The sequence below is a fragment of the Lentinula edodes genome (assembly GCF_021015755.1).
Source record: "Lentinula edodes strain Le(Bin) 0899 ss11 chromosome Unknown C8R40scaffold_63, whole genome shotgun sequence".
In the NCBI taxonomy this organism is placed as follows: Eukaryota; Fungi; Basidiomycota; class Agaricomycetes; order Agaricales; family Omphalotaceae; genus Lentinula; species Lentinula edodes.
The window spans coordinates 30,405-53,509 of NW_025764369.1; the positions used below are offsets into that span (position 1 = coordinate 30,405).

Sequence of the window (23,105 nt, forward strand, 5' to 3'; positions counted from 1 at the left end):
GAGAGAACACTGGGTGGCTTAATAGACAGTTAAACCTGGCTCAGACCGACGGATCGTGGAATTCTGAAAATGGCATACGGAAGTAGCGGAAATAGCCTGGGCGCTTAATAACCACAATCTTAAGCGATCTTCGCATTTGCCACGATGCGCAGTGCTCGAGTCTCATTTGATTCCGTGAATTGACCAGGACCGCTGCGTCTCCCTTGCGTCTCTCCCCGTAAGTAGTTATGTCCTTCATTCAGTATCGCATTCGATCAATGCCGTTGTCTGCGCGAAGCACGCCTTGGCTTACCAGGACTCATCATTACTTGGGAACAACATGAGAGTGTTTTCACACTATCCTACGAAATCCGCTGCAGAGGTGAATGCGAACAGCTATCATCATATCGTTGTTGGTGGTGAGTAGATGTCACATAAGAATCCATTCTCTGATTCATTCATTCAGGCGGGACTGCCGGATGCGTTCTTGCGTCGCGGTTGAGTGAAGATCCTAAGCAAATGGTCCTCCTCATTGAACGTGGACCAGTTGTTGATAGTTGGATTTCTCAAGTTCCTCTCATATCCAGCAACTTCCAGGACCAAAGAGCGCCGGTTTACAAATGGCAGTCTGCACCAATGCGAGGAATAGGTGGGAAAAGTCTTAGTCTTGCGGCGGGGAAGGCTCTTGGTGGCACGACTAAAGTTAACGGTCTCATCTACTCTCGATCTGCACCTGGGGAATATAACGCCTGGAAAGACGCTGGAAGAAAAAAGTGGAGCTGGCAGGACGTCGAACCCTTTTTCAAGAAAAGTGAACATTCTCTTTCGCATAGTCAAGCCATTGGTCGTGGTACCCAAGGTGTCATATTATGCAGTGATAAATCAACGAACATGTTTCAAGCAAATTCTTTAGGATCGTGGGTCAATCAAAATGTCCAAACGGAGCAGTTCGATATTGTGCAGAAGTAAATTCAATTCATGATTCATCTGCGTACCTGAGAGCTCAGATTCCTCAGGAATATCGATATGACCACAAGATTCAATATCCCACGCGTTTCGATGGCAAACGACTCTTCTTCTCCAAATGTTGCATGCACTCCTCAAGATGCGACAATATACTCCAATGGCCATCGATGCTCGACGGAAGTTGCATTCCTACCGAAAACTCTTGTATCCAATAGGAAGAATTTAAGCATCTGCACCGGTGCTATCGTTACTGCGCTCGACATTCGTCAAGGAGAAGATGGCCATCTTCGAGCTGTTGGAGTTTGTTTTTCCCCTGATTCTGGCCATCTGGATCACAAGTATTCAGCATTTGCTATACGAGAAGTGATACTTTGTGCGGGGGCAATTGTCTCGCCCCAGCTTCTGTTACTGAGGTGTGTCTATTTCTCGAAGAAATCCAACTTACTCTTCATCATTCAATCTTAGCGGGATAGGTCCGAGAGAACACTTGGAACAGGTCCAGATCCCTGTTTTGAAAAACCTTCCAGGTGTAGGTCAGTGTCTAGTAAGTTCTGAATAGCTCTTGGATCCTCGTCATACTTATAAAATCGATGACCAACAGCAGGATCATATTTCTGTACCTCTGCTGTACAAGGTACCGCTGAAAGACGCTGTCGAAGGTGTGTTGCTGGGCAGCCCATTACGGGCAGCGACCGAATTCCTTAAATACGCAATATTCGGCAAAGGGTTGTTATCCCAACAAGTTCAACAATTCAACATTACTCTTCCTTCAGCGTTACTAGATGAACAATCTCGTATCCCTTCAGACACTCCAGAGACTCAACTCGATGCTCAAGACCCTCAAAATATTCCCGATATTGAGGTTATGTTCCTCCCAGTGAACCCGACGAACCGTACTTTCCAAGGCCTAGGAAGATCTTTTGGAATCTTCTCATACTTATGCACAGTCTTACGCCCTCAGTCGCACGGGTCGCTCCGTTTATCGTCTTCTAACCCTCGCGATCGACCTCGCTGTGACCTTGGTATGTTCAACGACAATGTCGATCGCCTCCCTCTTAGGAAAGCATTGAAGCTAGCACTGGCACTTGCGCAAGAAGTGCGTAAAACCGGGTATCCATTGGAGGACCTTTCCATCCCTGAAGATACTACTGATGAAAGGTTGGACGAATTTTCCAATCAAAATGTGATGTCAACGTTTCACTATTCCTCCTCGTGTCGAATGGATACAGAAGAGAACCTAGGTGTCGTAGACGACGAGCTGAGGGTACATGGTGTTGCTGGTTTGCGAATCGCAGACGCTAGTATTTTTCCGCGTGTTCCGGCTTGCCACATACAGGCTCCAGTAGTCATGGTCGCTGAGAGATGCGCAGCATTCATTCATGCAAACACTGTGTCTACATAGGTCATTCCGAAGGTCACTATGGGAAATATGAAGAGTTTCAGAAATGGAAGTCTATGTATCAATCATGTTTTAAAAGCATCATGTTGTAAAAGCCGACATCTCCCTACTCGGCGAGACCCACCGTGCATCTACATGGCATGATGAACACAAGCCTCCTCATCGACAATGTGCCGAATGTCCATGCAGTGGCCGTGTACGGATGTAATTTATAGCCCCTTGTATGATCCAGAGACTCGCAGAGCAATCCTCAAATCTACAATAAAGGTTTTTACGATGTAGTAACGATCTTCGTGTTTATGATGAAACCCAGAAAGACCCGCAGAAAACCTGCAACAGCTGCCACTGGATCTAATATAGCTTGAGTTTAGTCAATTTTGTCGTTACAAAGATGGTGCACAATACCTCCAGTACCCATTTCCAGTATGGTGGTATTGTATTAACAATATTCCGAATATCTATGCAGGAAAATAGTTAGTTGAATCCAATCGCAAGCCTCACAAACCGCATACCATGCAGAATTGCCAGTTCAGCGCCTTTTATCTGCTTCAACGACGTAGAAATCGTTAATCGTTTGTGAAGCATGTTTGAGCAGCACTCTCCCCATTTCCAATTCACTCGTTGCTTCATCATACACTTCCTCTTCTGCTCCGTCTCCCAAGAAAGGTCGCATCTCTGCGGGTTGAACTCCGTCGGTATCCACCAATTTCACTGCCTCAACTAGTTTAACAAGCTCTTCAAGCTCCCTTTTGAGCTTTTCATACTCCTTGGTACCCTCCTTAGGAGGGCTCAAAGCGGACAATTCGTGTAAGCGTTTGAAGGTGGAGGTCGAGAGCTTCGGCTGCGGATATGATGCTAATAGTGCATTAACTGACCATAATGGTTTTATCGGAAGCCCAAAAGAGTCTACTTGATGTTCTGGGACTAATCTCGATAAATTTTTGAGAGTTCTACAAGGAGACCTGGCTGTAGTTCGCCATGGAAAACAACGACGAACAGGCAACCTAAACATTTGGGACAAAGCTGCGGAGTTTGAAAATTAATCCCTCGGTGTTTTCCGTTATCCTCGACCACACACATTCATTAAGCATCTCATTATGTTTTGGACTTCAATAGCTCTCTCTTCTGCTGCACCGCCGAATATTGGAAAATCTCTTAGAAGATTGTTACCGAGAGCACTTCCGCCATCATTGGTTGCCCATCCTGGAAACTTGTATGAAGTCTTGTCACGGACGCCTTCAGGTGGAGTCGGGAAGCGCGTGTACCAACTTCGATGGTCCCAAAAAACATATCCGACTGCTATTGGGTCGTAACGAGGTCACAATTCAAATGTGAGGGTAAACATGGTAAAGCCTGGGGAAAGCTATTCTGGAAAGGTATTTAACCTTCATCGTTCGAATGTCGAAGCGTGGCTGAAATAATGATATGTGATGACTCTAGGGCGGCTAGTTAGTACTGCGGAAGAGAGAATCAGAGGCTCTCTGAAGTACACTTGGGCAGAGGGACAATCACAGGTCATGACACCAAAGACGGTGTGTGATCGCGTTGTTTCAACTTTTCATACCTGACTCTTGCTTCTTAGGTTACCTCAACATCGTAGAGATACTATTAGGTCACCACATCGGATTTCCCACTACTCTTGGTTATGTCTACTCGGCATCCTATAAATCACGGTAATAATATCAGGACTACGCCGACAAAGTGTCACGGTAGAAATGAATAAGTCGTTTCTAAGTCTTGATGCTCTCAAATATATTTGGTGTCCTAGGACGAGCAGCAGAAATCAAAGAACATTTCTTGTTCGGTTGGATCAAAATATATATTCAAATAACATCGCCTCTAGGTGCACCGGGGAGACGGGGAGCCAGTTCCTTAGCTTGAGTAGTCTGTCTTCGTTTGCGGTGTTCCGCTAATCTCACTAGAGAAGGTAGTTGGAAGGGTGTGATACAGTTTGAAAAGTAAAGCTCAACTGGCAAATATATCTCTGTGCAATATGAATCTCTGATGAGTTGCAGATGGTGATGGAGTTGCGAGAGGTGAAAGAGATCCTGACAGCTTGGGTGATGGTAATTTCGACGTTCCCTCGTCCTTCTGCTTCTCGTCGTCCTTCTTGTCAGACTCTTCCCTTGCCGACTTTTGTTTTTCTTCTTCCTTCTCCTTATCTGCTTTCTTTTTCTTTTTCTGCTTCTCCTCCCACTCTTCTTTCACTTTAGCAATCTCCTCAGGTCTGATGTCTAATTTTCGCGCTCCATCGCTACTTTCACCAACCGAACTCAGACTGGCGAATCCGCGGTCTGTCAGATGACTGTCGCATGTATAGAGAAAATCCACGGTGTTGATGGTGGCTAGTACCTAAATATACATACGTCGTTTGGTCGTCAGTCTTGGTAGATGTTTAGAAGGGACTACCCAGCACCGTTGTCGTTGGTTTAAAGCATACCCAGCACGCTTTCGGTGTTCCAGTGGTTCTCTTATAATACAAATTGGTGAATGACATGGAAAAAGATTGTAAAGACAATGGTGAGAAACTTTCTTGGGTCTTTCTCAGCTCGATAAGTAATTGTTCCTTTGTAGCTAAAGCTCAAAATTTCGGATCGATGAACGGTAATTTCAACGAAGGATGCGAGAATGTCCGAGTCGACACGCGCGTGAAGAATATCCCATCGGAAGAGCCGGAAAGCTCCGGTTTATCTTCGATTTCCTCGTTTATAAGTTTGGCCTTCTGACCATAACTAGTCCCAAATAATTCCTCTGATCTCTCGTCATGTCTGACACCGTTGGAAAACCTATCAAATGCAAAGCCGCTATCTGCTGGGGAGCTGGGGAGCCTCTCAAAGTGGAAGAAGTTGAAGTAGCACCTCCTCAAGCTCACGAAGTCCGGATTCGTATTCTTTATACAGGTTAAATGCGCGAATGCTTCGAATTTCTATCCGGAATCTCACTTTATATGCACACCAGGTATCTGTCATACCGATGAATACACTCGCAGTGGCAAAGACCCTGAGGTGAAAACGCTATCCCTTTTACTTCAATATACTGACGCGATCTTCCATCTAGGGTTTGTTCCCTGTCATCCTTGGCCATGAAGGTGGAGGAGTGGTGAGTCCATATACCGCTTCTCTCCCGATCTTTACCGATTGATAAACAAGGTCGAATCCATTGGTGAAGGCGTTACTAGCGTCGCAGTTGGAGACCATGTTATTCCTTTGTACACTGCTGGTGAGTCATCAACCTTCATTACTCGCCTCAAAATGCCCACTTTCTATCGTGATTATTTAGAATGTAAAGAGTGCAAATTCTGCAAGAGCGGTAAAACCAATCTGTGTGGCAAAGGTACTTACATGCTTATATTGACATTCTTGATCATTCTTCACTCAGCGCTTGTTATCACAGTCCGAGCCACGCAAGGAAAAGGTTTAATGCCCGATAGCACCAGTCGCTTTACAAAAGACGGTCAACCCATTCATCACTTTGTCAGTATTTGAATTCGACATCGTAACCTAATCGACGAAGTTCATGATTGCCAACTTGCAGATGGGAACATCTACTTTCTCGCAATACACCGTTGTCGCTGACGTCTCCGTTGTTTCTGTTGATAAGAAAGCACCTCTTGAAAAGGTTTGTCTCCTTGGGTGTGGTATTACCACCGCTTGGGGTGCTGTGGTCAAACAGCCTGGTATCAGTACGTGTAGTTTTCCGCTCTCCTTCATGGTTTCAACTGATTCAATGACTCCGTATTAGAAGGATCCTCGGTTGCTGTTTTCGGATGCGGTGCTATCGGTCTGGGAGTCATTGCTACCTCTGCCCTTGTCGGTGCTAGTAGCATCATTGCTGTCGATACCAACCCTGGAAAAGAATCATGGGCAAAGAAGATGGGCGCTACGCAGTTTATTAATCCTACCACTCTACCAGAAGGCAAGAAGATTCAAGACCATCTTGTGGAAATAACCGACGGTGGACTGGATTACACCTTCGACGCTACCGGCAATGTCTCTACGAATCCTTCCTGTCTCTGAATGTGTATGAACTTACGTTTACCATAGGTTCACGTCATGCGTGCTGCTCTCGAGGCCTGTCACAAGGGATGGGGTGTGTCTACTATCATCGGGGTGGCCGCTGCAGGACAGGAAATTTCCACACGACCGTGAGTTCATGGCCTTTCGGGATCTTCATATGGGGGTCCTCATCAGATGACATATAGGTTCCAACTAGTCACCGGACGTGTATGGCGTGGGTCTGCATTCGGTGGTGTCAAAGGAAGAACTGAGATACCCGGTCTTGTTGAAGGTCTTGCATTTTACGAACTACCTACGGTTATAAACACTGAGATCACAAATAGATTATCTCAACGGCAAGGTTAAGATCGACGAGTATGTGACTCATCATCGAAAATTCCTGGAAATTAATGACGGTTTCAATGATATGCATGTACGCAAAGCCACTCTATCTGGTTCTAACCTAATCTTCTATTCTATTCTAGGCTGGCGATTGTATCCGTTGCGTTGTGGACATGACAGTTCTTTGAGCTTGGAGAACAATCACAAATTAAGAACTGTAACGATATTGTATACTTATCAATATTCCATCCCTATATTGTACTGGTGTATCAAACGAATATACAAGAAGTTTTCAAACACCTTTGTCTATCATGATGCGCTCATCTCTGCCCAAAATCGCACGCCAAAGTACCCGTAATGCTGCATTTACTTCTCGTCTTCGAACACCGCTTCTTTTCCACAAGAAGCGTATCAATCCAAAAATGCAAAACAGGAATGACACGTCCAAGCACAGCCGCCTTAAAACAATCATTGAAGGCGATCTGTTTTCATTTCTGGCGAAGAAACGGGATAGTTGCTTTAGGCGCTCAATGGCACGAGATATGGGATTCAGGACTGAGGTCCACATCCCTAAATCATCAAGGTCCCATTCCGTGTGCGATTCGTGAGGGGGGCTTCCCCGTCCAACTCCCCACGTCGGCGTGCCTCTCGGGCTCGCCCCGAGGTATGACCTTGAAGGAAGAGGCGAAACAGATTCGAGAATTTCTAACCGTTCCGTGACTGCTGCTAGTTGAGATTGAACACTTTCTACAGCACGTTCCATTGCCAGTGTGGAAGCTGGCCTAACAACACCATACTGCCCGAGTGGAAGAGATTGTGCCTGATGACGGTACTGAGGATGGGCTGGAAAGAGGCCTTGCGGCGGAGACGTCATTCCCTCCCGAGACGATTCTGAGAAACCTACGTAAGAGCTGCCAACTGGATAAAGCGAAGATGGGATCGAGGTCGGCGACGGCTCGGCGAAAGCAGAAGGGGTATCAAAGCCCGGAAGTGGCTGGATAGCAGGTATGCTATGATTTGGAGGTGGCGACATGGCTAATGAGCCTGCCATTGGCGTACGATACCGATGGGAAGACAGTGAGGATTGCGGTCGATTAAGTATAGATGCTCCGAGATCAGGACGAACAGGTAATTCTTTCGCTTGGTCTTCTCTTTCTTCCTCATCTTCGTCCGCATCTTCGTCCTCGTCTGATTCTGAATCTTCAAATTCTTGTTGATGCTGACGGTCGGAGGTTTGAGTCTGGCTAGCGTGTATGAATCCTGAGCTTCGTACTTGTCCGTCATCAGATGAGCCGGAAGAATCTGACTTTAATGAGTGGGAACTAACGGATTCTTTGAAGGAAAATCAATATACCAACGATGGAAAATCAAGTGCCGCTCACTGTTCATGATGATATGAGATGCTTCCCCGTTGTACGACTCTAGTTCCTGTACAAGATTTCTGGCCATTGTTTTATCTGAATACTTTCGCAAAACCTTTGAAGAAGTTGTATCAGTGAGGGGTATGAAGAGTAGATTGTGAACTTTGAAACCTTCAAAAGGGCTTCAATATAGAGCCATTTGGCTTCATACGAGTTTAAATCTTTATGCTTTGCCCATGCATCCCTGTAAGCTTTTGTCAGTTCTGAGCGGATATAAGAATTAACGCCACGTACCACTTTGCCCGCGCAAGCATATCCCACATCGCAGGTCTTGGTGACTTGACATTGCCAACAGTTGCTGAAGGAACCCCATTGGTATACTGCTCGACGCCCTTGAAACCCAGAGTAAACATACCTTGCTTGTACAAACTGTTATGATAAGGAAACATTCAGAGAGGGGACCTTCAATGAATTGAACACTCCATACCTATACATAGTGAGCTTTTCTTCATAGTCGGTTTGTATCTGGAGAAGGAACGTTAAAATATTGTTCTAACAAGGGATCTAACGCAGTACGACCCACCGGGCCAGTCTTGGGTAAACCTTGGACAATTTCCACCGCACGGTCAAACTGAGCATCTAGAAGAGACATGTGGATTCGTCGATAGGGTGAGTGAGTGAAGAAGTTCAAAGCTTTGAGAGCATCAAATTCATGCGTGTTCAACGCCAAATTTTACACGTGAAATTGACGCGGCGGAGGATAAACCGGGTCTGAACAGTCTGAGGTCCGATTCCGGGGCCCCGGTCAGTCTCGCATTCTCACAATACTTTTTCTAGTCCATAGTCATAATCTGCAATTGGAATGTCCAGTACATATTTGCAGTCAACAGATCAATACTACAAATCGGACTACATAACAGCTAAGAGTCATCGAGTAATCGATGTTTACAAGATGATCTGTTGTCCTCAGGGGACTAAGGCTACATGTAACCCCTTCACGCAGGATATACATTTAAACCTGGGTTCAACCATTCAAAGGTGGCGACGCCTTCATAGCTTTCCTCCCCCTTCTTCCCGCCAGAAATCAGACCCGTCCATCTTTGATAAATGGCAATATCTGGATTCACGCCCGTTGGAACTATCAGAAATTCGAATTCCGTTCCATCGTCTATGATATAGTTCAACGTCCAGCCGGAAGGCGCAATCGTGCCTTCTGCACCAGCCATTTCGCCGGTAGGGCGAATAATGCTGATATCCGTGGTCTTCGACCCGTCGACAGAGCATTGATTTTGCAACACAGCATTGTCGGTGGCGAGGTATCCTGTGTTGAATACAATGGTCGAATCAAGAGGCGTTGCAGAGACGTAGGAGAGGGTGTATGGGCCTACTTCAGCGAAACCGAAATACCAGGAGGATATGAATTCGTTCAAAGCAAGAGGCATCCAGTTTTGGTCGTGGTACCCGTTACCCGTGAACTGGAGTCGTGTCCCGTTGATTCTGACATCTACATTTACTGTGCCACCTATTATAGTAGTTGACAGCACGTAAGATCGCTGGGTGGCGGGAATGAATATCTTTAAATCTCACCCGGAATAGCTACTGCCCAACCAAGCTGGTTGAAAAGGACTTGTTCGGCGTCATTCAAAGTTTTAACGGGTTTGACCACGTCGAAATAAGGACTGTCGGTAACATTACATCCGTAGTGATTTGCTCGGTTGCTCGTGAAATTCATCGAGCCAGATATTCCGTAGGGCGCATCAGGAGCGTTGAAGGTCACAGCCATTGTCTTTAGGTCAGAAGAGATCTGGAACGCCCCAACGGTACCCCAAGTTCCTGTCACGGAGTTGTTATTCCCTTCAGAAATATTACCAGAGGTGGCTGGAACAGTAAGACTAAAGTTGTTGCCGTTGGAAAAGAATCCATTGATGGTAATGTAATATTCAGGGAGAGAAGAATGGTTGAAGTCCGCGAGGATCGAGTATCCTGTGAAAATGCATAGGTGAGATCAACCGGAGCAGACAAAACTAATGGGTGAAGCGGTTATGAACCTTGGTAGAACAGGAACTGAAGTACAGGTCCGGGAGTTCCTGGGGATTGAGAAGCCCCAACAGCGCTTCCCCACCACCATTCTACCGCGGTGTTGGTGAGATTCGGTTGAATATACTGTCCATCAAAAGAGACAGCGTGGGCAAAGTTTGAAAGGACTACTATTGCGAAAAATTGATCAATGTTAGAACTGGCTGTAATGAAATGCCAACCTGAAGCGATTAATAGTGAATGAGCGATCTTTTTGGATGCAAACATCATTAGAAATGACAAAGGGAAGGAAGGTAGAGCGAGAGTAAAGAAGTTCACCTGCCCCCAGGGTGTTCGTTACACCCCTTTATATACTGTCCAGGTGTCGACCGTCGTTCTGCTTGTCCTTGGCATATAGCCCCGAGCACAGTCAACTTATGATTGCTAGGAAGATTGCAGAATGATTGCAGACAACTCACAGTGAATGTCCTGAAGCCGCCACAGGCGGAACTGACCAGGCGGATCTCGTCAAACCTGTGTCAAGTTTTCAAAGCGGAAACTGGGGAGGGGAAACCGGGCTATTTCTTTCTCGCGAGCGGAGGCCAGGTGGAGGCACAACAAGGTTGTAATCGGAAGTTCTGAAAGGCCTATTACAGGTCCTCATGGTCCTCGAAATATTCCGGGAATTACGCTTAGATAGACTCGACGTTTCTGATGATCCCGAATTCTCTCCTGAGCTGCGGAGGTCTTGGCCATCTCGTTCTTGGTCATTGACCCGGTAGACATGCTTCCGAGCGCGAAAGTGAATGAAAAGGCAAATGTAAGTGATCTTGCTGATAATTTATCACGATCTTGACTTGCGCCGTAGAAATAACTGCTGGTGTTTGTGGGCCCTCGTAGCTCGCCATCTTTTTACCTAGACGGCACCGTGTGCTTGATTTCTGAAAATTTTAATTGTGGGTTCTTCCTAGGAAAGACTCGAGGCGGGCCGATCCTGGACCGATTAATTGTCAGTTCCACACTTGCAAGTCAACATCGACGTTGCTCTTTCTTTTTGTTAGGAAACCGTATCTTATACGCTCCTAATACTAGAGAAAATTGAACTTCTCTGCTCTTCTTTGCTTTGCTTTTGGGACGACAAGAGCACACGTACTGTAAATTTATCATTGACGACATCAGTTCACGGTGCGTACTAAAATTTTTACAATATCTACATACGATGCTAAAAAGCTCTCAAAAGGTCAGATTCATGAATAAGAATCCTTTCGTTGCTCAGTCAGCATATACCCCTCCTCCTCCTCTACCACCTGGGCCTCCTCCGCCTCAGCCTACACAGCCAGACTATTCTGCTTATTGGGCTGCTGTACAGCAGCAGCAGCAGCAACAGCCTCAAGCTGGATCATATGCTCCACAGCAATGGCCAGCCCAACCTCGTCCTCCACCTGAACAAAATCCTTTGTACGCCAATTATGGATACGGTCCTCAGAACCAATGGCAAAGGCAGCAGCAGCAGCAACAACAACAACAGCAACAATTCCATGCACCACCTCCCGTCGTTCAACCACCTCCCCCTCCGCAAGCAGCTCCCGGTTATAACCCTTATCAGCCAGCTGTGAACTACGCACAACCTTACATTCCGCAGGCTCCCCAGGCAATGACGCAGATACAAGCGCCTTATAATTCCATGGCCAGACCACTACAAGTTCCTTCTCAGCCCATGTTCAACCCTCACATTCCCCCGCAGCCTGTTCCGTCGATGCAACAGCAGCAGCAACGGCATGTCAACCATGCTTCTCCTCAACACCAACCACCAGCGAAGCGTCAGCGTTTCGACGGACCTTCCCACAATCAGCAACCACAACAACGACAAAACGGTCCGCAACAGCAGTTTCAACCCCCCCTTCCACCTAATCAACCATCAGGTGCTTTCTCGGGCGGACGTGGAGGAGGACCTGGGTCGAATCAGATGCCCCTCGGTGGTAGAGGCGGCAGAGGCGGCAACTTAGGGAATATGACACGCGGCAGAGGTAGTTCGATGAACGCAGGACGAGGTGGCGGGATGGGTAATAGAAATACTAGAGGTGGGGCCAGCTTTAACGTTGGACCGAATAATTCTGGACGTGGCGGTAACGGAGCTGGTTTGAGAGGTCACAACTCTCGAGGGCACCTTGGCCCGAGTAAAGACTTCCACAATAGACGAGGTGGAGGATCGTTTAACGCTGGAGCCGGTGGGTCATTTTCACATCAAAATCCCTCTTTTCGTGGACGTGGATACAGTCATTCAAATTCCAATCGCCCTCAGCGGCATGATGGAAATAATGCAAATGTATCTACTAAAGAATCGAGTGCACCCGGTGTCGTCTCTGGTAAGAAAGATGAGAACAGACGAACTCTCACAGATTTCAAGATGATGGGGCTGGAAATTCCTGAGCTCTCATGGATTTGGGGCATAAAACATGACGATGACTCTCATGCTGAAGAAATTGACCAGTCATCCCAAGCGACGGTCAAGATGGAAGAAGACGAGACCATAATCATGGCTTCCGCTGATTCGATCGAGAGTGATGCAAAAATCGAGCCTCGCAGGTCTAATACAGCTCGCGAAGCTGAACACAAGGAGACTGACACAGACTCTAAGGTCATTGTCAGCGGCAGTGCTCCTCACTCTCGCATCCGCATCTATTTCCACACTCCCGTTTCTGCGGATGATTCTCATCCTATCGTTCCTAATTCTCTATCTCTTGGTACCGCTCCATCTGATTCCCGAAAAGGAAAGCGCAAAAAGTTGGATGACGACGATGATGGTGACGGTGAGGATGGGCGTCGGCCTCCTCCGCCCATGAACGACGATCGTTCTAGCGTTGCGGCTAGTGTCACGCATAGCGTTGCTGAGAGTGGAAGCGAGGCAGACTGGCTCATGGCTGCTATCACTGATGGTGAACAAACGCAGCCAGATCCTGATGCTGAGGGCGACGAAGACGACGATGAGCGTTTACATGTCAGCGAGATTGTTGAATATCACGATAATATGTCTGAATTGGGCGAGGTAGATGATCACGGTGGTGAGTGTCGTCTGCTTTGCGTTTTGTAAATAGCAACTAGTGTGGATGAACCTCCTTTCGGGAGGCTGCCATGACGCACACAACTAACTCCCTTTCAAAAGCCTCTCAAGGAAAAGATGATGGCGCCGCTTCCGAGAATCATACTTTTTCTGCATCTGTCGATGTTACGGCTAATGTTTCTGAAGAGAATGAAGCAAACGATGGAAAAGTCGAAGGGACAGACAACGCAGATAGTATTTCTGCGATTGGCTCACCTTCCCATGCTCTTGTCGATGTCCATTCCCTTTCTTATATTGATGATACGCATTCCATGGCATCTAATACTGCGTCTGTGTTTGAAACTATATCTCACGTCTCCGTTCCTTACGCTTCTTGCTCTCACAGTGGCGAACATGTTGATCGTACTGAACGTGCTAATCCCCAGGTTCAACCTATTGCAGCGCCAACAGAAAATCCAACAAAGACTGCTGCTTCCTCAGATTCGACAGAAAACACAACAACGACTGCTGCTTCGTCGGATCTGCAGTCAAAGTCTCAACTAGAATCTTCAGAACGAGGTGACTCAGAGCATCTGCCCGAGCCTCCAGCCTCTCCTGTGTCCAACACTTTACTATCCGCTTCCTCTTCGTCGACCTATGGCGACTCCAATTCGCATAACTCGGATAAGGACCAATTGGCCACGCAAGCACCTTCTGCGAACCGTCTGTCTATATCTTACTCGAACGGAAACAGACGCATGGTGATCAATGCGGAAGTAGTTGAAAAGATGGAGATATACCGCTCTGAGGGTCGCATTGAGGCGAAAATGAAGATACACCGTAACCCAGATAATACTATACAGGGAATCCTGGTATGTCTCAATCTTGGCATCCTTTCACATTTGCATCTCTTATATCCTCCTCTAGGTGGAAGGCCTTTCGGATGTAACGAAGTCATATGTTCCCCTTCCCTTCCATGAAAAGAGCGAACAGGATGGTTCGGACCCTACCTTACCACCATTTATCAATGATTCGGCATCTACGACTCTCACTTTGGTTGCCCACCTAGATACAAAGCGCCCCCTTTCCGAGCCTAGATGGGTTAGAACCGGCGATATTCAGGAATGGCTGAGGAGCATGTTTGGCCGCATGTTCTGGGTATCTGGTGATGCTGCCGATGGATGGGAGAAAAAGATCACAGTAGTAGATCCAGATCCGGTAAGTTCTTTTACTTGCATTCCAACCGTGATTTGAAAAATTTACTGCTGTATGTGCTAGCCACCAACTATTTGGACAGTCCTAGAGGGGTGGGCGCAAAATTCTCCTGTTGGTGTGCCTACCGAACGACATCGATTCTTAAAGACCCATCTAACAGAAACTGAGAATCTTTTGGAGATTCTCTTGCGTCTTGTACGTGGCGAGCGAGCAACAGCTTTCTCTTCTGCGTCTACGATATCTGCACCATCGGTGTCCGGGCCACTTCTCTCTGCACTTTCTCAAGCTACTGCACATGGGTCTCAACAGACCCACGTTTCGCTTGCTGTTCTCGCAATGTACCAAATGAGCACCGAATACGCCACGAGAGCTTCGGGTGAGAATGGGAAGAAGGAAGTTGACGAACGGATTGGGGAAATAATCCGCTGTCTTCCTTCACATCTTATTTATAAAAGCTTGGACGGTATTTTCAAAGAGTGGCGTGTAGAAAAGAAGGGGCGATGAGGTTTAATTCTCGTTGGTAAACAGCTGTATCCATTTGTCACTTATCACCAATGAGGCCAAGCTTAAGTACACATATCACTATATGTCATGGGCCTTGATTAAGTTTCGTACGGAATACAACGAGATGGAAATATGCAGAACGATCATCTTCATTCCGTCATTTGCACATCTTCGTCAGTAGTTGCTGCTGGTGCAGGAGCAGTAGCAGGTACATCTTTGGGAACCATTGTGTCAAGGAATGGCTGTATGGTTTCGCCCTCTAGGATACGGAAACTGATACCAGTGGTATTTTCATGTACGCTCGGAGCTCCTACAATACCAATGGATGTGTTATTGACATTGAGATCTTTGTCCTGCTGTAGAGTTTCACGGAGGGCATGTAGACCATGTTTGATAAGATCTTCCAATGAGCCTAATACAAATGGTTAAGGTAATATCCAAAAAATAAGTGATTAGTGACATACAATCTGCGAAACTCTCGTAATGCTTCTCCAGATATGTTTTTGCACTCTGGCTTCTCGCTCCAATCGACATTGCGTAGTATTCGTACGAGTTCCCAGATGGCGAGAATTCATATAGGTGAGGACCCGATTTATCTTGTCCTATGACGAGGAACCCAACACCGTACGGACGCCTCCCATATTCCTGGGTGTTCACCTGGGCCTCTAAGAAACTCGACGTAAGAAAAGAATGAGAATTCAGTGTTTCATACATACTGTCGGCAATTGCGGAAACGAGACGGTTCACGGGTACTGGACGATTGAAAGCCATCTTTGAGGACATGGCCTGCTGCCGCATGAAGTTACTGCAGAATCCAATTGAGTAGGACATATCTCACTGATTTAGATAACATACCTGAGGACCCGCGCATCGGAAGTCAAACCAGCAATCGCAATCCCGACATGATCGTCTATTCTGAACATCTTCTGTTGGTACGATGCAAGTTCTCCAGTAGACCTCTGAAAGTTCCATGAGCGCGATCGATAGGAAAAACGTGGTCAGTACAGACTTTGAGTGCCAGGAGAACTGAGTGGGTTTTCGAACGCAAGCCTACGGCAGCTGAACCCTGCTTGACAGCTTCCAGAGCATACTCGACTTGGTGGAGACGACCTTGGGGTGAAAAAACAGTGTTGTCAGAGTCATAAGTGTTGCGGAACTGCTCGTCTAAGTAAGTAGCACGTTTAGAAAAGTTAGCTGTAGCCATCGTACCATTCTCGAAGAAAAGAGAATGAAAGAATGGAACTAGGAGGGAAATATCTGGGTGACGCGTCTCAAGATCTCAACGACCATCCCGGGCGCTTACTGGACATGCCGGGCCGGATAGCATTCAAGCGTCAAAGTAATTTACACACGCCTATATCTAAGTGTAGTAATTGGCACATACATATGGATGGTTCGAAATTCAAACTTTGCTCAGTGAATTGATGGATAAAGGTATAGTGTGAAAATCATACCAGCCTACGTTTGAACCTCTCGAAGTGCAGAAAAGATTAGAGCGGTCAAACATCTCCTGGACAGAATCCATGTCGTTCGCTTGTTCTATAGCTTCTCCTACAGTGCAAACTCTGAGGTGATGGAGTCGAGGAAGAATCAGGCGACGCAAGAATTGATCCGGTTTTTCCAAGGACAAAGACAAATCCAGCATATTGGGCAACACAAGGTTTGACAGGGGAACGTGTACTGTGGATCTGCGATCGAACTCGGAACTGAAGCTGACCTTGCACCTTTCAAGAGATACACAGAGGGAGATGAATTCCAAAGTGTGCTCAAAGTCCAGGAGGGTAACTTCAGTCAGCTCCAAACTTCGAATACTTGAGAGTTCAAAAATTGTGAGAAATTGTTCCAAAGGACACCCCGGTTGTGGAAAATGGGCTCCATTTGGCATTTCCCAACACGGAGACGGGGAGTCTGGTGTGACTAAAGCAGACGGACCTGTGTACATTCTCCCACCTTCCAAGGTAAGAAACTGTAGGTTTGGCGTTTGTGCATGCGGGGCTTCAAAGAAAGATTGCAGTAAATGCGCAGGACAATTGATGAATTCCAGTTTGTACCATCGCACTGCACTTTTACGAAGGATAGCAATGGTGATGGCAATATTAGCCTCAACCCGCATTTGAAGGTCACTTCTGTTCTTGTCATTATTGGAGTAATATGAGGATGACAACCAACTATTCCTAAAGATGATCTTCAGGGATAGGGGTTCAGTTGACCCAGCGCGCTTCAACCACACTGAAAGAACGCTCAAGGCGTGCGAAGGGAACATCGAAATATCCAAGTATATCCGGACTGCCGACCATAGGAGGGGACACAGTTTCACAATTGACCGCCATCGAGTGTTGACGGCTCCAAGTACAAAAGGCACTAGAACCGGATCACTCTCTTCCAGCGATTCCTCAGCAAGAACAAAACAACGTGAGAATATCTCCCTGAGGACCTCGTCGGGGACTCTATTAATAGGCGCCAACAGGGCGGAATGCAGAAAAATATTCTGGTGAATAAATCGAAGTTCCAATTCGACTCTGTCCGTGACATTTTCCAGGGCAAAGATGTTTTGGCCGACGTTACGATACGCAGGCTCAGCCACCTGTAGAATTTCTTGTATTTTGCACGCTTCTCCTGTAGAGGGTCGGTCTCCTGCTTCTATAAGCTCCTCTATCCGGTCTAGGGTTGGGCCGAGAGATTGAACCACGGGAAAACGAATAGTGTACTTGGCAGCGGGAAGTAGCTGGTATGATTCAGAACCTCAGTCGAGACAACGAACAACATAGTTAATAATAAACCTACTTTTAAGTCGGTGTTTTCAGAGGTGAACTCGAATGCGATATACTTTATATAGACTTGAGACGGGCTCATCGAGACAGAGGGAACTCGTGGAGCAATGAAAGCTAGTCGCTGGTCGGAAGATACAAGGAGAGACCTGTGTAAATCCATGTAGTTCGCCAAAGCCCATTCTTCCTTTGATAACTGCTGCAGCACCAGGCGTAAAACGCACAAATCATCTTCAAGTGTTTTGTACTGTTTTTCGAGTGTTTTGATATGCTGCTGTATCAGTACAATATCCATCGATGATGGACAAGCATTGGTTCCTAGGATTTTGTCGACGGGAGAAGTTAGTTGATGGAGCTGGTCGAATATTTTCCGAGGGGCGAAGCAGAATCTTGACTAGCAGTCACGAATATGTCAAATAGTCCTCGGAACCTCTTATTCGTTTTGTACTTGCCTGGCGCTTGAAATGAGCGAAACAACTATTCCACAGATCAGTCTCGTGTACGTATTGAACTCCGAAGCTATATGTTATATTATTCGCATGGATATCCGATGGGAGTGCATCCGGGCTCGCAGGAATATTGGGGGGTAAAGCAAACGGCGAATCAAGACTGTGGGCATGGATGAGTCATATGTCAACCGTTGACTTGGGAGGATTGACCTACACGCCTGCAGCATGAATACTCTGGGACGACTGGACTATAGTCGTGTCGAGCGCAATATCGAAATCGAAAGGGGAGTACACGTCAAAATCGTCGTATATCGCGGCCTCCATCAAAGTATCAGCTGGGAGGCACTGTCATTGTGGGTCCAACGGTGAGAGGATCAACGCCGCCATAAAATTCAATAAAAATACTAACTTGGACATCTGAATCACATGTAAGTAGCACCTAACCTTCGTTTATTATTTGTAAGTAGGGTCTTGAATTTATGTAGATATACAACCGTACGCAATACCGCTTTACCTCTACTGTAGGGTACTTTTATTAATCTTTGTTCCTCCAGTGAGCCGTTGCATATGCAAAGCTCTCCAAGCTCTTGCTGCCGCTCCCGGCTTGCGAAGAGTTAAGAGAACGTGTATCATGGCGCTTAGGACCATGACACTTCCCGCTTGATGAGCCGCTGCTAGAGGGACGGGAACCAATTGAAGAAGTGTCGTGATTCCTAACAGTAATTGTATATTCACTACTGCAAACGCTGCAGTTACTGCAGTCCGTGTCAATGGTGGTAAAACTGCATGCATACTCCTTGCTCTGAGAAATAAAAGAGTCGTGCCGAGGTAGGAGGTCATAGCCTGTACATTCAGAAAGCGAGTTGAGTCTTTTTCTTGCCAAGTGTCGGCAAGACTCACCAGAACGCGATGATTAAATTGAACGGTGGTGGGATTTTCAAACACGTTCCTCCACCACTTGTCTGATCCATCTGCACGTTTGGCATAAGCCAGGGACATGAGCTCGTCTTTGGGAGGGGCCAATCGTCCGCCCATCAGAGGAAACTCATTATAAAGTAAACCAGCATCGAGGCCAGCGACGAACGCGCCTATGAACGTCACGAATTGGATACGGAAATAGATATTAAAGCTTACCAGACAGCGCGGTCAAAAAGATAAGTCCTGTCAAGACCCATGATCTAGCCTTGAAACGCATCACAGCAGGAGAATTGAGTGCTTCATTGAAGGCCGACGTTGTGAGACCCATCCATTGCGCTCCTGTCGCATACTTCCATTCCTTGACAATAGCCAAACCTGAGCTGAACATCCCCGCATAAAGCAAAAGAGCTAGGCCCAAATGTGCCGCCAGACGATACTGAGAGACACGAGGAACCGCTCCAGGTGTCTCCATCAACGCATCATCTAAGCCAGATTTGACCATGTACCATCCGAGACCACCTTGGGCACCAATTAATAGTGCAAGCCCGCCAAGTTTATTAGCCAGAGGTTTCGAGATTCTTTTCTTGACGGCAAAAAATACCAAGGGACCAACAAACGCGACACCAATCAAACGACCGAGGACGCGATGTCCCCATTCCATGTAGAAAATACGCTTGAAATCCTCAAGTTGAAACGAATGGTTCAATCTAAGCGATATATGTCAAGCATCCCTCAACGATAGCAAACCTGCGATAGCGTACAATTTAAATTCCGGTGTGGCCCTGTACTTTTCAAATTCTTCTTCCCATTGTACTTGGGACATGGGAGGTAGTATTCCCGCGACAGGCTTCCATTCTGTGATACTGAGACCAGATTCGGTCAAACGAGTCACACCACCGACGACAATGATAGCGAAAACGAGTGTGGAGGACGCCAGTAACCACAAGCCTACAGACTTGGGCGGAAGTATTGGCAAAATTTCCGAGTCTCCGGACTGCGACTTATTGGTCGAGAAGAATCGTTTTTCTGCAGCAAGGGTGTCTTTCTGAACATTCAAAGTAATAAAACGGGTGGGTGATGAGGAGAAACTGTTCTTGAAGATGTCCGAAAAGGGAGACCGAGTGAAGGCAAGACGCGGATTTGTGCGTGAGATTCTGGAGGAAATAGCAGAAAATCTGAGGGAACTACGCGACCAAAGGCTCCTCGACCATCTTAGGGAGGTTGGGAGGGTGTTTCGAGCCCTCAGACAGGACGATTGCATGGAAAGTGGTATAGGTCTAAAGACCAATCCAGGCAGTCGAGGTCGAGACTTTGCTAATCCTCATCGGGCCGTTCGGGTCGAAAGTTCATGTCACATTCTATGGAGTATTATAAACCATGTTCTCTCTTTCTCGACAGTGTCTACGAACGGCCGTGCAAGTTCGCAGGTTCTCCGCGACTTCATATGTATCAAATGCAGACACAACTTCTACCCAAGGAGAACAACATATACGGGCGAAGCTGACTGAGAAATTTAAACCAACCACATTGCGAGTTCAGGATGTTTCTGGTGCGTGAACTAAGTCTTTTTTACTTTTTCTTAGTACTGAGCTATCATCATTATAGGCGGTTGTGGCGACTTTTACGCAATAACCATCGCAAGCGAAGCATTTAAAGGCTTGCCTATGATCAAACAGCATAGACTCGTCACAGAAACATTAAAGAAAGAGATAGAAGGGATTCATGGGCTACAAGTATGTCATATTCTTTCTGTTAATGGTTTATACTGAACATATGATTAGATACAGACTCATGTAGAATGATACACAATAGTTTGAACCTCCACTATTCAAGGCATCACCGAGCTGTCAATCATGCACATGCCTCAGCAACGTTGATGCCATGTATGTACCGATGAAGTTTGATCAGCTCAAGAGTTGCCTAAAGTTCTCCCAATCTCCATATCCGATTACGATGACGTCCGTACTTGTCGAAAGGGACCTGGAAGTTATACTATTTTTGAAAGCTTGATCAGTGTGATAGATTCCCGATTATAGATATTTCGATTTGGGTCGTCCATGATCTACGAAGTGTAACGTTGGTCATTTGGAATGCATGAGGAAACTAATCATACCTCTGCCCAGGTAAACTTCTTTTTTAACAAACCAAAGAATCGTTTATCAGCCTGCACAAATACCCTGGATCAGTGAAGATAGCATCGACAGAAGTTCAGTCAATCATGACAACCTTCCGCTAATCGCGAGAATATGTATCAGGGCACATCGCTCCAGTGAAAAGCAGAATGTTCATACGCGTTTTTTGTAGCAAAAGAACACTTGTGTCTTTTCCGTGGCGAGAGCATCAAGTGTCTGAACAAGCAGCGGGAACGCTGGTTCGAAATACACGCAATCTGCTGCCAGTATCACGTCTGGAGACGGGATTGCGGCAGGTATCGACATTCCCCTGCAGCAGTTTCGGATCATTGACTCGGTGTGCGGGAGAGAATGAAGGACGGACCAGTCTAATTCGGCTACAACACAATTACATTGCAGGCTATTCATGGATAGGTTTTGCTGCATGATATCGAGAAGAGGTCTGGAAGTATCGCTTCAGCTATTATCCAATACATACCATGCATGGTGAAGAATCTACGCTTGATCTGTGATCCAAACTCTGCTCGCGCCTAACTTGGCCGCTATTAACCCAACGAGTCCGGTTCCACTGCCAAGTTCCACAACGCATTTCCCTTGTAAAAAGTTCGATCCCTTGTTGATCAGATAATTGGAAAGAATCTGTGAACTCAGGTATCAATGACGATAGAGACAAACTGAGATGATGAACGGGGAACCTGTCCAGCAGGCCAAACGATTCCCCCACAACCCGGAGATGCATCGACTCGAATACTGATAGATATCATTGCTTTTGCTTTTTCATCATTGCCACTAAATTCCAAGCGAAGTGTTTTCTCGGTCATTGAGTAATGTTGTCCGGGAAGGACAGAAAGCAGTTCGGTATTGGCTAAATCTCGTGTACCGACATTCTCCTCCCCGACGCGGAAATATCTGAAAGGTTCCTCGATATCGTATCTCTCGTCGTCAATAGGATTCCTCATCAGGCTGCTGTGTTCGCATCCGAACATAGAGCGGAAATAGAATTGGGCTGGGTCGTAATGGCGGTGAAGAAGGATTCTCCAGACACTGCCGAACTTGATTCCGAGTTCTCAGGCCAGTCACGATCATGATTGGGTCCCTGCGCGCATGAATTCACAGGACATACTCCGTCCAAGCTGGCTGTTCTCCGAAGGTTCATGAGATCAATCATGATTGTTGCGGGACAGGTTTGTTTTATTGCGCATATCACAGCAAGATTTGCTGTAGTATATTAGCACGAAGCTATAGAGGAAGCGCAGTGAGATTTCATCCTTTACGACCTGCCAAAAGATAATTGGTCAAGGCCTACAACACACAGCGTTCACAATGGCTCTAGTGAATCGACAGAATTCGATTGCCTTCTTGTTTCCTTCAAAGCTATCCAGTTCTCGCCGAACTCACAGTCCCACAAGCTCGACGTCTTCGGGGAGCAGCCGAAGCTCTTCCCCTTCCGTATACTCTTTTACTCGAACAAGCCAAGAGTCCTCACCGGATTCAGAAGCGTCATGCTCATCAGCCTCTACCGCAGCTTGCTCTCCAACCTTTCTCGGCCAATCTAAAACACGAACCTCCTGCTTGTCAGAATTTTGCTGTAATTGGTGAGCCTTTCTTTCTTTGCGATTCATTAAACAAATCTGACCTGGGATAGTGCCAATTATCATTGTACATTAAGCCGTCGCACACATATACGACACAGATCAAAGCCCATAGCCAGGGTAATAAGACCCCTTCCCCAAATCCCAATACCTCCCGCAAGGCTACTTCCTCGGCCTACTGGAGTGCGGAAGCTGCCTTCACTTCCACCACGGTCACAACCCACTTCACAGCTTCCACAGCGATCCTCATTGCCAAATCCGCTGGCGATTTCTGCGACAGATTCGCTAGATCGTCATGATAGCAAACCTATATTATGGGATCCGGCATACTTCGCGCCTGAGATAGACTGGGACGCCATCATGGTGGAAATTATACGAGGCAATAGCAGAGAGAACAGTGATTATTACGATTATACAGATGACGCGGAG

At 46.6% G+C, this 23,105-nt stretch overlaps 14 protein-coding genes across 14 annotated transcripts; 6 read left to right on the forward strand and 8 right to left on the reverse strand.

Moving 5' to 3' along the window:
- Window positions 1-117: 117 nt before the first annotated feature.
- C8R40DRAFT_804337 (GMC oxidoreductase) lies at window positions 118-2,695 on the forward strand. Its single transcript, XM_046236273.1, has 6 exons — window positions 118-217; window positions 278-398; window positions 446-944; window positions 996-1,358; window positions 1,411-1,489; window positions 1,547-2,695. Exons 2-6 carry the CDS (start codon window positions 320-322, stop codon window positions 2,345-2,347), a joined length of 1,821 nt encoding a protein of 606 aa, XP_046079854.1. The 5' UTR covers window positions 118-217; window positions 278-319; the 3' UTR covers window positions 2,348-2,695.
- C8R40DRAFT_804244 (uncharacterized protein) lies at window positions 2,557-3,383 on the reverse strand. Its single transcript, XM_046236271.1, has 3 exons — window positions 2,857-3,383; window positions 2,750-2,802; window positions 2,557-2,695 (listed from the first exon to the last, which is right to left on the reverse strand). Exon 1 carries the CDS (start codon window positions 3,354-3,356, stop codon window positions 2,874-2,876), a length of 483 nt encoding a protein of 160 aa, XP_046079855.1. The 5' UTR covers window positions 3,357-3,383; the 3' UTR covers window positions 2,557-2,695; window positions 2,750-2,802; window positions 2,857-2,873.
- A 1-nt stretch (window position 3,384) lies between these two features.
- C8R40DRAFT_804329 (uncharacterized protein) lies at window positions 3,385-4,136 on the forward strand. Its single transcript, XM_046236272.1, has 2 exons — window positions 3,385-3,720; window positions 3,785-4,136. Exons 1-2 carry the CDS (start codon window positions 3,618-3,620, stop codon window positions 3,910-3,912), a joined length of 231 nt encoding a protein of 76 aa, XP_046079856.1. The 5' UTR covers window positions 3,385-3,617; the 3' UTR covers window positions 3,913-4,136.
- A 31-nt stretch (window positions 4,137-4,167) lies between these two features.
- C8R40DRAFT_1061000 (VPS4-associated protein 1) lies at window positions 4,168-4,841 on the reverse strand (the record flags this gene model as incomplete). Its single annotated transcript, XM_046225391.1, has 3 exons — window positions 4,168-4,262; window positions 4,315-4,696; window positions 4,761-4,841. The coding sequence occupies 3 exons, from the start codon at window positions 4,839-4,841 to the stop codon at window positions 4,168-4,170; spliced, it is 558 nt and encodes a 185-aa protein (XP_046079857.1).
- A 16-nt stretch (window positions 4,842-4,857) lies between these two features.
- C8R40DRAFT_1156126 (class III ADH enzyme) lies at window positions 4,858-6,979 on the forward strand. Its single transcript, XM_046229608.1, has 13 exons — window positions 4,858-4,864; window positions 4,919-5,244; window positions 5,303-5,349; window positions 5,402-5,443; window positions 5,494-5,563; window positions 5,624-5,677; window positions 5,738-5,817; window positions 5,879-6,026; window positions 6,086-6,333; window positions 6,388-6,488; window positions 6,546-6,631; window positions 6,684-6,772; window positions 6,825-6,979. Exons 2-13 carry the CDS (start codon window positions 5,109-5,111, stop codon window positions 6,867-6,869), a joined length of 1,146 nt encoding a protein of 381 aa, XP_046079858.1. The 5' UTR covers window positions 4,858-4,864; window positions 4,919-5,108; the 3' UTR covers window positions 6,870-6,979.
- C8R40DRAFT_1260175 (acyl CoA binding protein-domain-containing protein) lies at window positions 6,974-8,839 on the reverse strand (the record flags this gene model as incomplete). The annotated part of the gene is made up of 7 exons (XM_046233811.1): window positions 8,626-8,839; window positions 8,530-8,567; window positions 8,458-8,471; window positions 8,337-8,400; window positions 8,214-8,286; window positions 8,064-8,157; window positions 6,974-8,013 (listed from the first exon to the last, which is right to left on the reverse strand). Exons 1-7 carry the CDS (start codon window positions 8,692-8,694, stop codon window positions 6,974-6,976), a joined length of 1,392 nt encoding a protein of 463 aa, XP_046079859.1. The 5' UTR covers window positions 8,695-8,839.
- A 198-nt stretch (window positions 8,840-9,037) lies between these two features.
- On the reverse strand, window positions 9,038-10,346 carry C8R40DRAFT_1163826 (uncharacterized protein; the record flags this gene model as incomplete). Its single annotated transcript, XM_046230409.1, has 3 exons — window positions 9,038-9,564; window positions 9,630-10,025; window positions 10,091-10,346. The coding sequence occupies 3 exons, from the start codon at window positions 10,344-10,346 to the stop codon at window positions 9,038-9,040; spliced, it is 1,179 nt and encodes a 392-aa protein (XP_046079860.1).
- Window positions 10,347-13,430: 3,084 nt separating this feature from the next.
- Window positions 13,431-14,817, forward strand: C8R40DRAFT_1061023 (uncharacterized protein; the record flags this gene model as incomplete). Its single annotated transcript, XM_046225393.1, has 3 exons — window positions 13,431-13,970; window positions 14,026-14,316; window positions 14,377-14,817. The coding sequence occupies 3 exons, from the start codon at window positions 13,431-13,433 to the stop codon at window positions 14,815-14,817; spliced, it is 1,272 nt and encodes a 423-aa protein (XP_046079861.1).
- C8R40DRAFT_1220647 (nucleophile aminohydrolase) lies at window positions 14,651-16,021 on the reverse strand (the record flags this gene model as incomplete). The annotated part of the gene is made up of 5 exons (XM_046233262.1): window positions 14,651-15,229; window positions 15,282-15,482; window positions 15,534-15,622; window positions 15,673-15,776; window positions 15,827-16,021. The coding sequence occupies 5 exons, from the start codon at window positions 16,019-16,021 to the stop codon at window positions 14,967-14,969; spliced, it is 852 nt and encodes a 283-aa protein (XP_046079862.1). The 3' UTR covers window positions 14,651-14,966.
- An 82-nt stretch (window positions 16,022-16,103) lies between these two features.
- C8R40DRAFT_1133332 (uncharacterized protein) lies at window positions 16,104-18,393 on the reverse strand. Its single transcript, XM_046229264.1, has 4 exons — window positions 18,249-18,393; window positions 18,038-18,194; window positions 17,602-17,979; window positions 16,104-17,542 (listed from the first exon to the last, which is right to left on the reverse strand). Exons 1-4 carry the CDS (start codon window positions 18,356-18,358, stop codon window positions 16,220-16,222), a joined length of 1,968 nt encoding a protein of 655 aa, XP_046079863.1. The 5' UTR covers window positions 18,359-18,393; the 3' UTR covers window positions 16,104-16,219.
- A 157-nt stretch (window positions 18,394-18,550) lies between these two features.
- C8R40DRAFT_1061060 (cytochrome oxidase assembly protein-domain-containing protein) lies at window positions 18,551-20,213 on the reverse strand (the record flags this gene model as incomplete). Its single annotated transcript, XM_046225396.1, has 4 exons — window positions 18,551-18,877; window positions 18,935-19,122; window positions 19,169-19,659; window positions 19,714-20,213. The coding sequence occupies 4 exons, from the start codon at window positions 20,211-20,213 to the stop codon at window positions 18,551-18,553; spliced, it is 1,506 nt and encodes a 501-aa protein (XP_046079864.1).
- Window positions 20,214-20,329: 116 nt separating this feature from the next.
- Window positions 20,330-20,721, forward strand: C8R40DRAFT_1061082 (bola protein; the record flags this gene model as incomplete). The annotated part of the gene is made up of 2 exons (XM_046225399.1): window positions 20,330-20,501; window positions 20,558-20,721. The coding sequence occupies 2 exons, from the start codon at window positions 20,330-20,332 to the stop codon at window positions 20,719-20,721; spliced, it is 336 nt and encodes a 111-aa protein (XP_046079865.1).
- A 218-nt stretch (window positions 20,722-20,939) lies between these two features.
- On the reverse strand, window positions 20,940-22,043 carry C8R40DRAFT_1060964 (putative methyltransferase-domain-containing protein; the record flags this gene model as incomplete). The annotated part of the gene is made up of 6 exons (XM_046225390.1): window positions 20,940-21,014; window positions 21,066-21,116; window positions 21,244-21,394; window positions 21,449-21,526; window positions 21,584-21,723; window positions 21,780-22,043. The coding sequence occupies 6 exons, from the start codon at window positions 22,041-22,043 to the stop codon at window positions 20,940-20,942; spliced, it is 759 nt and encodes a 252-aa protein (XP_046079866.1).
- A 364-nt stretch (window positions 22,044-22,407) lies between these two features.
- C8R40DRAFT_1177365 (uncharacterized protein) lies at window positions 22,408-22,975 on the forward strand (the record flags this gene model as incomplete). Its single annotated transcript, XM_046232670.1, has 3 exons — window positions 22,408-22,533; window positions 22,580-22,672; window positions 22,730-22,975. The coding sequence occupies 3 exons, from the start codon at window positions 22,408-22,410 to the stop codon at window positions 22,973-22,975; spliced, it is 465 nt and encodes a 154-aa protein (XP_046079867.1).
- Between the last annotated feature and the right edge of the window lie 130 nt (window positions 22,976-23,105).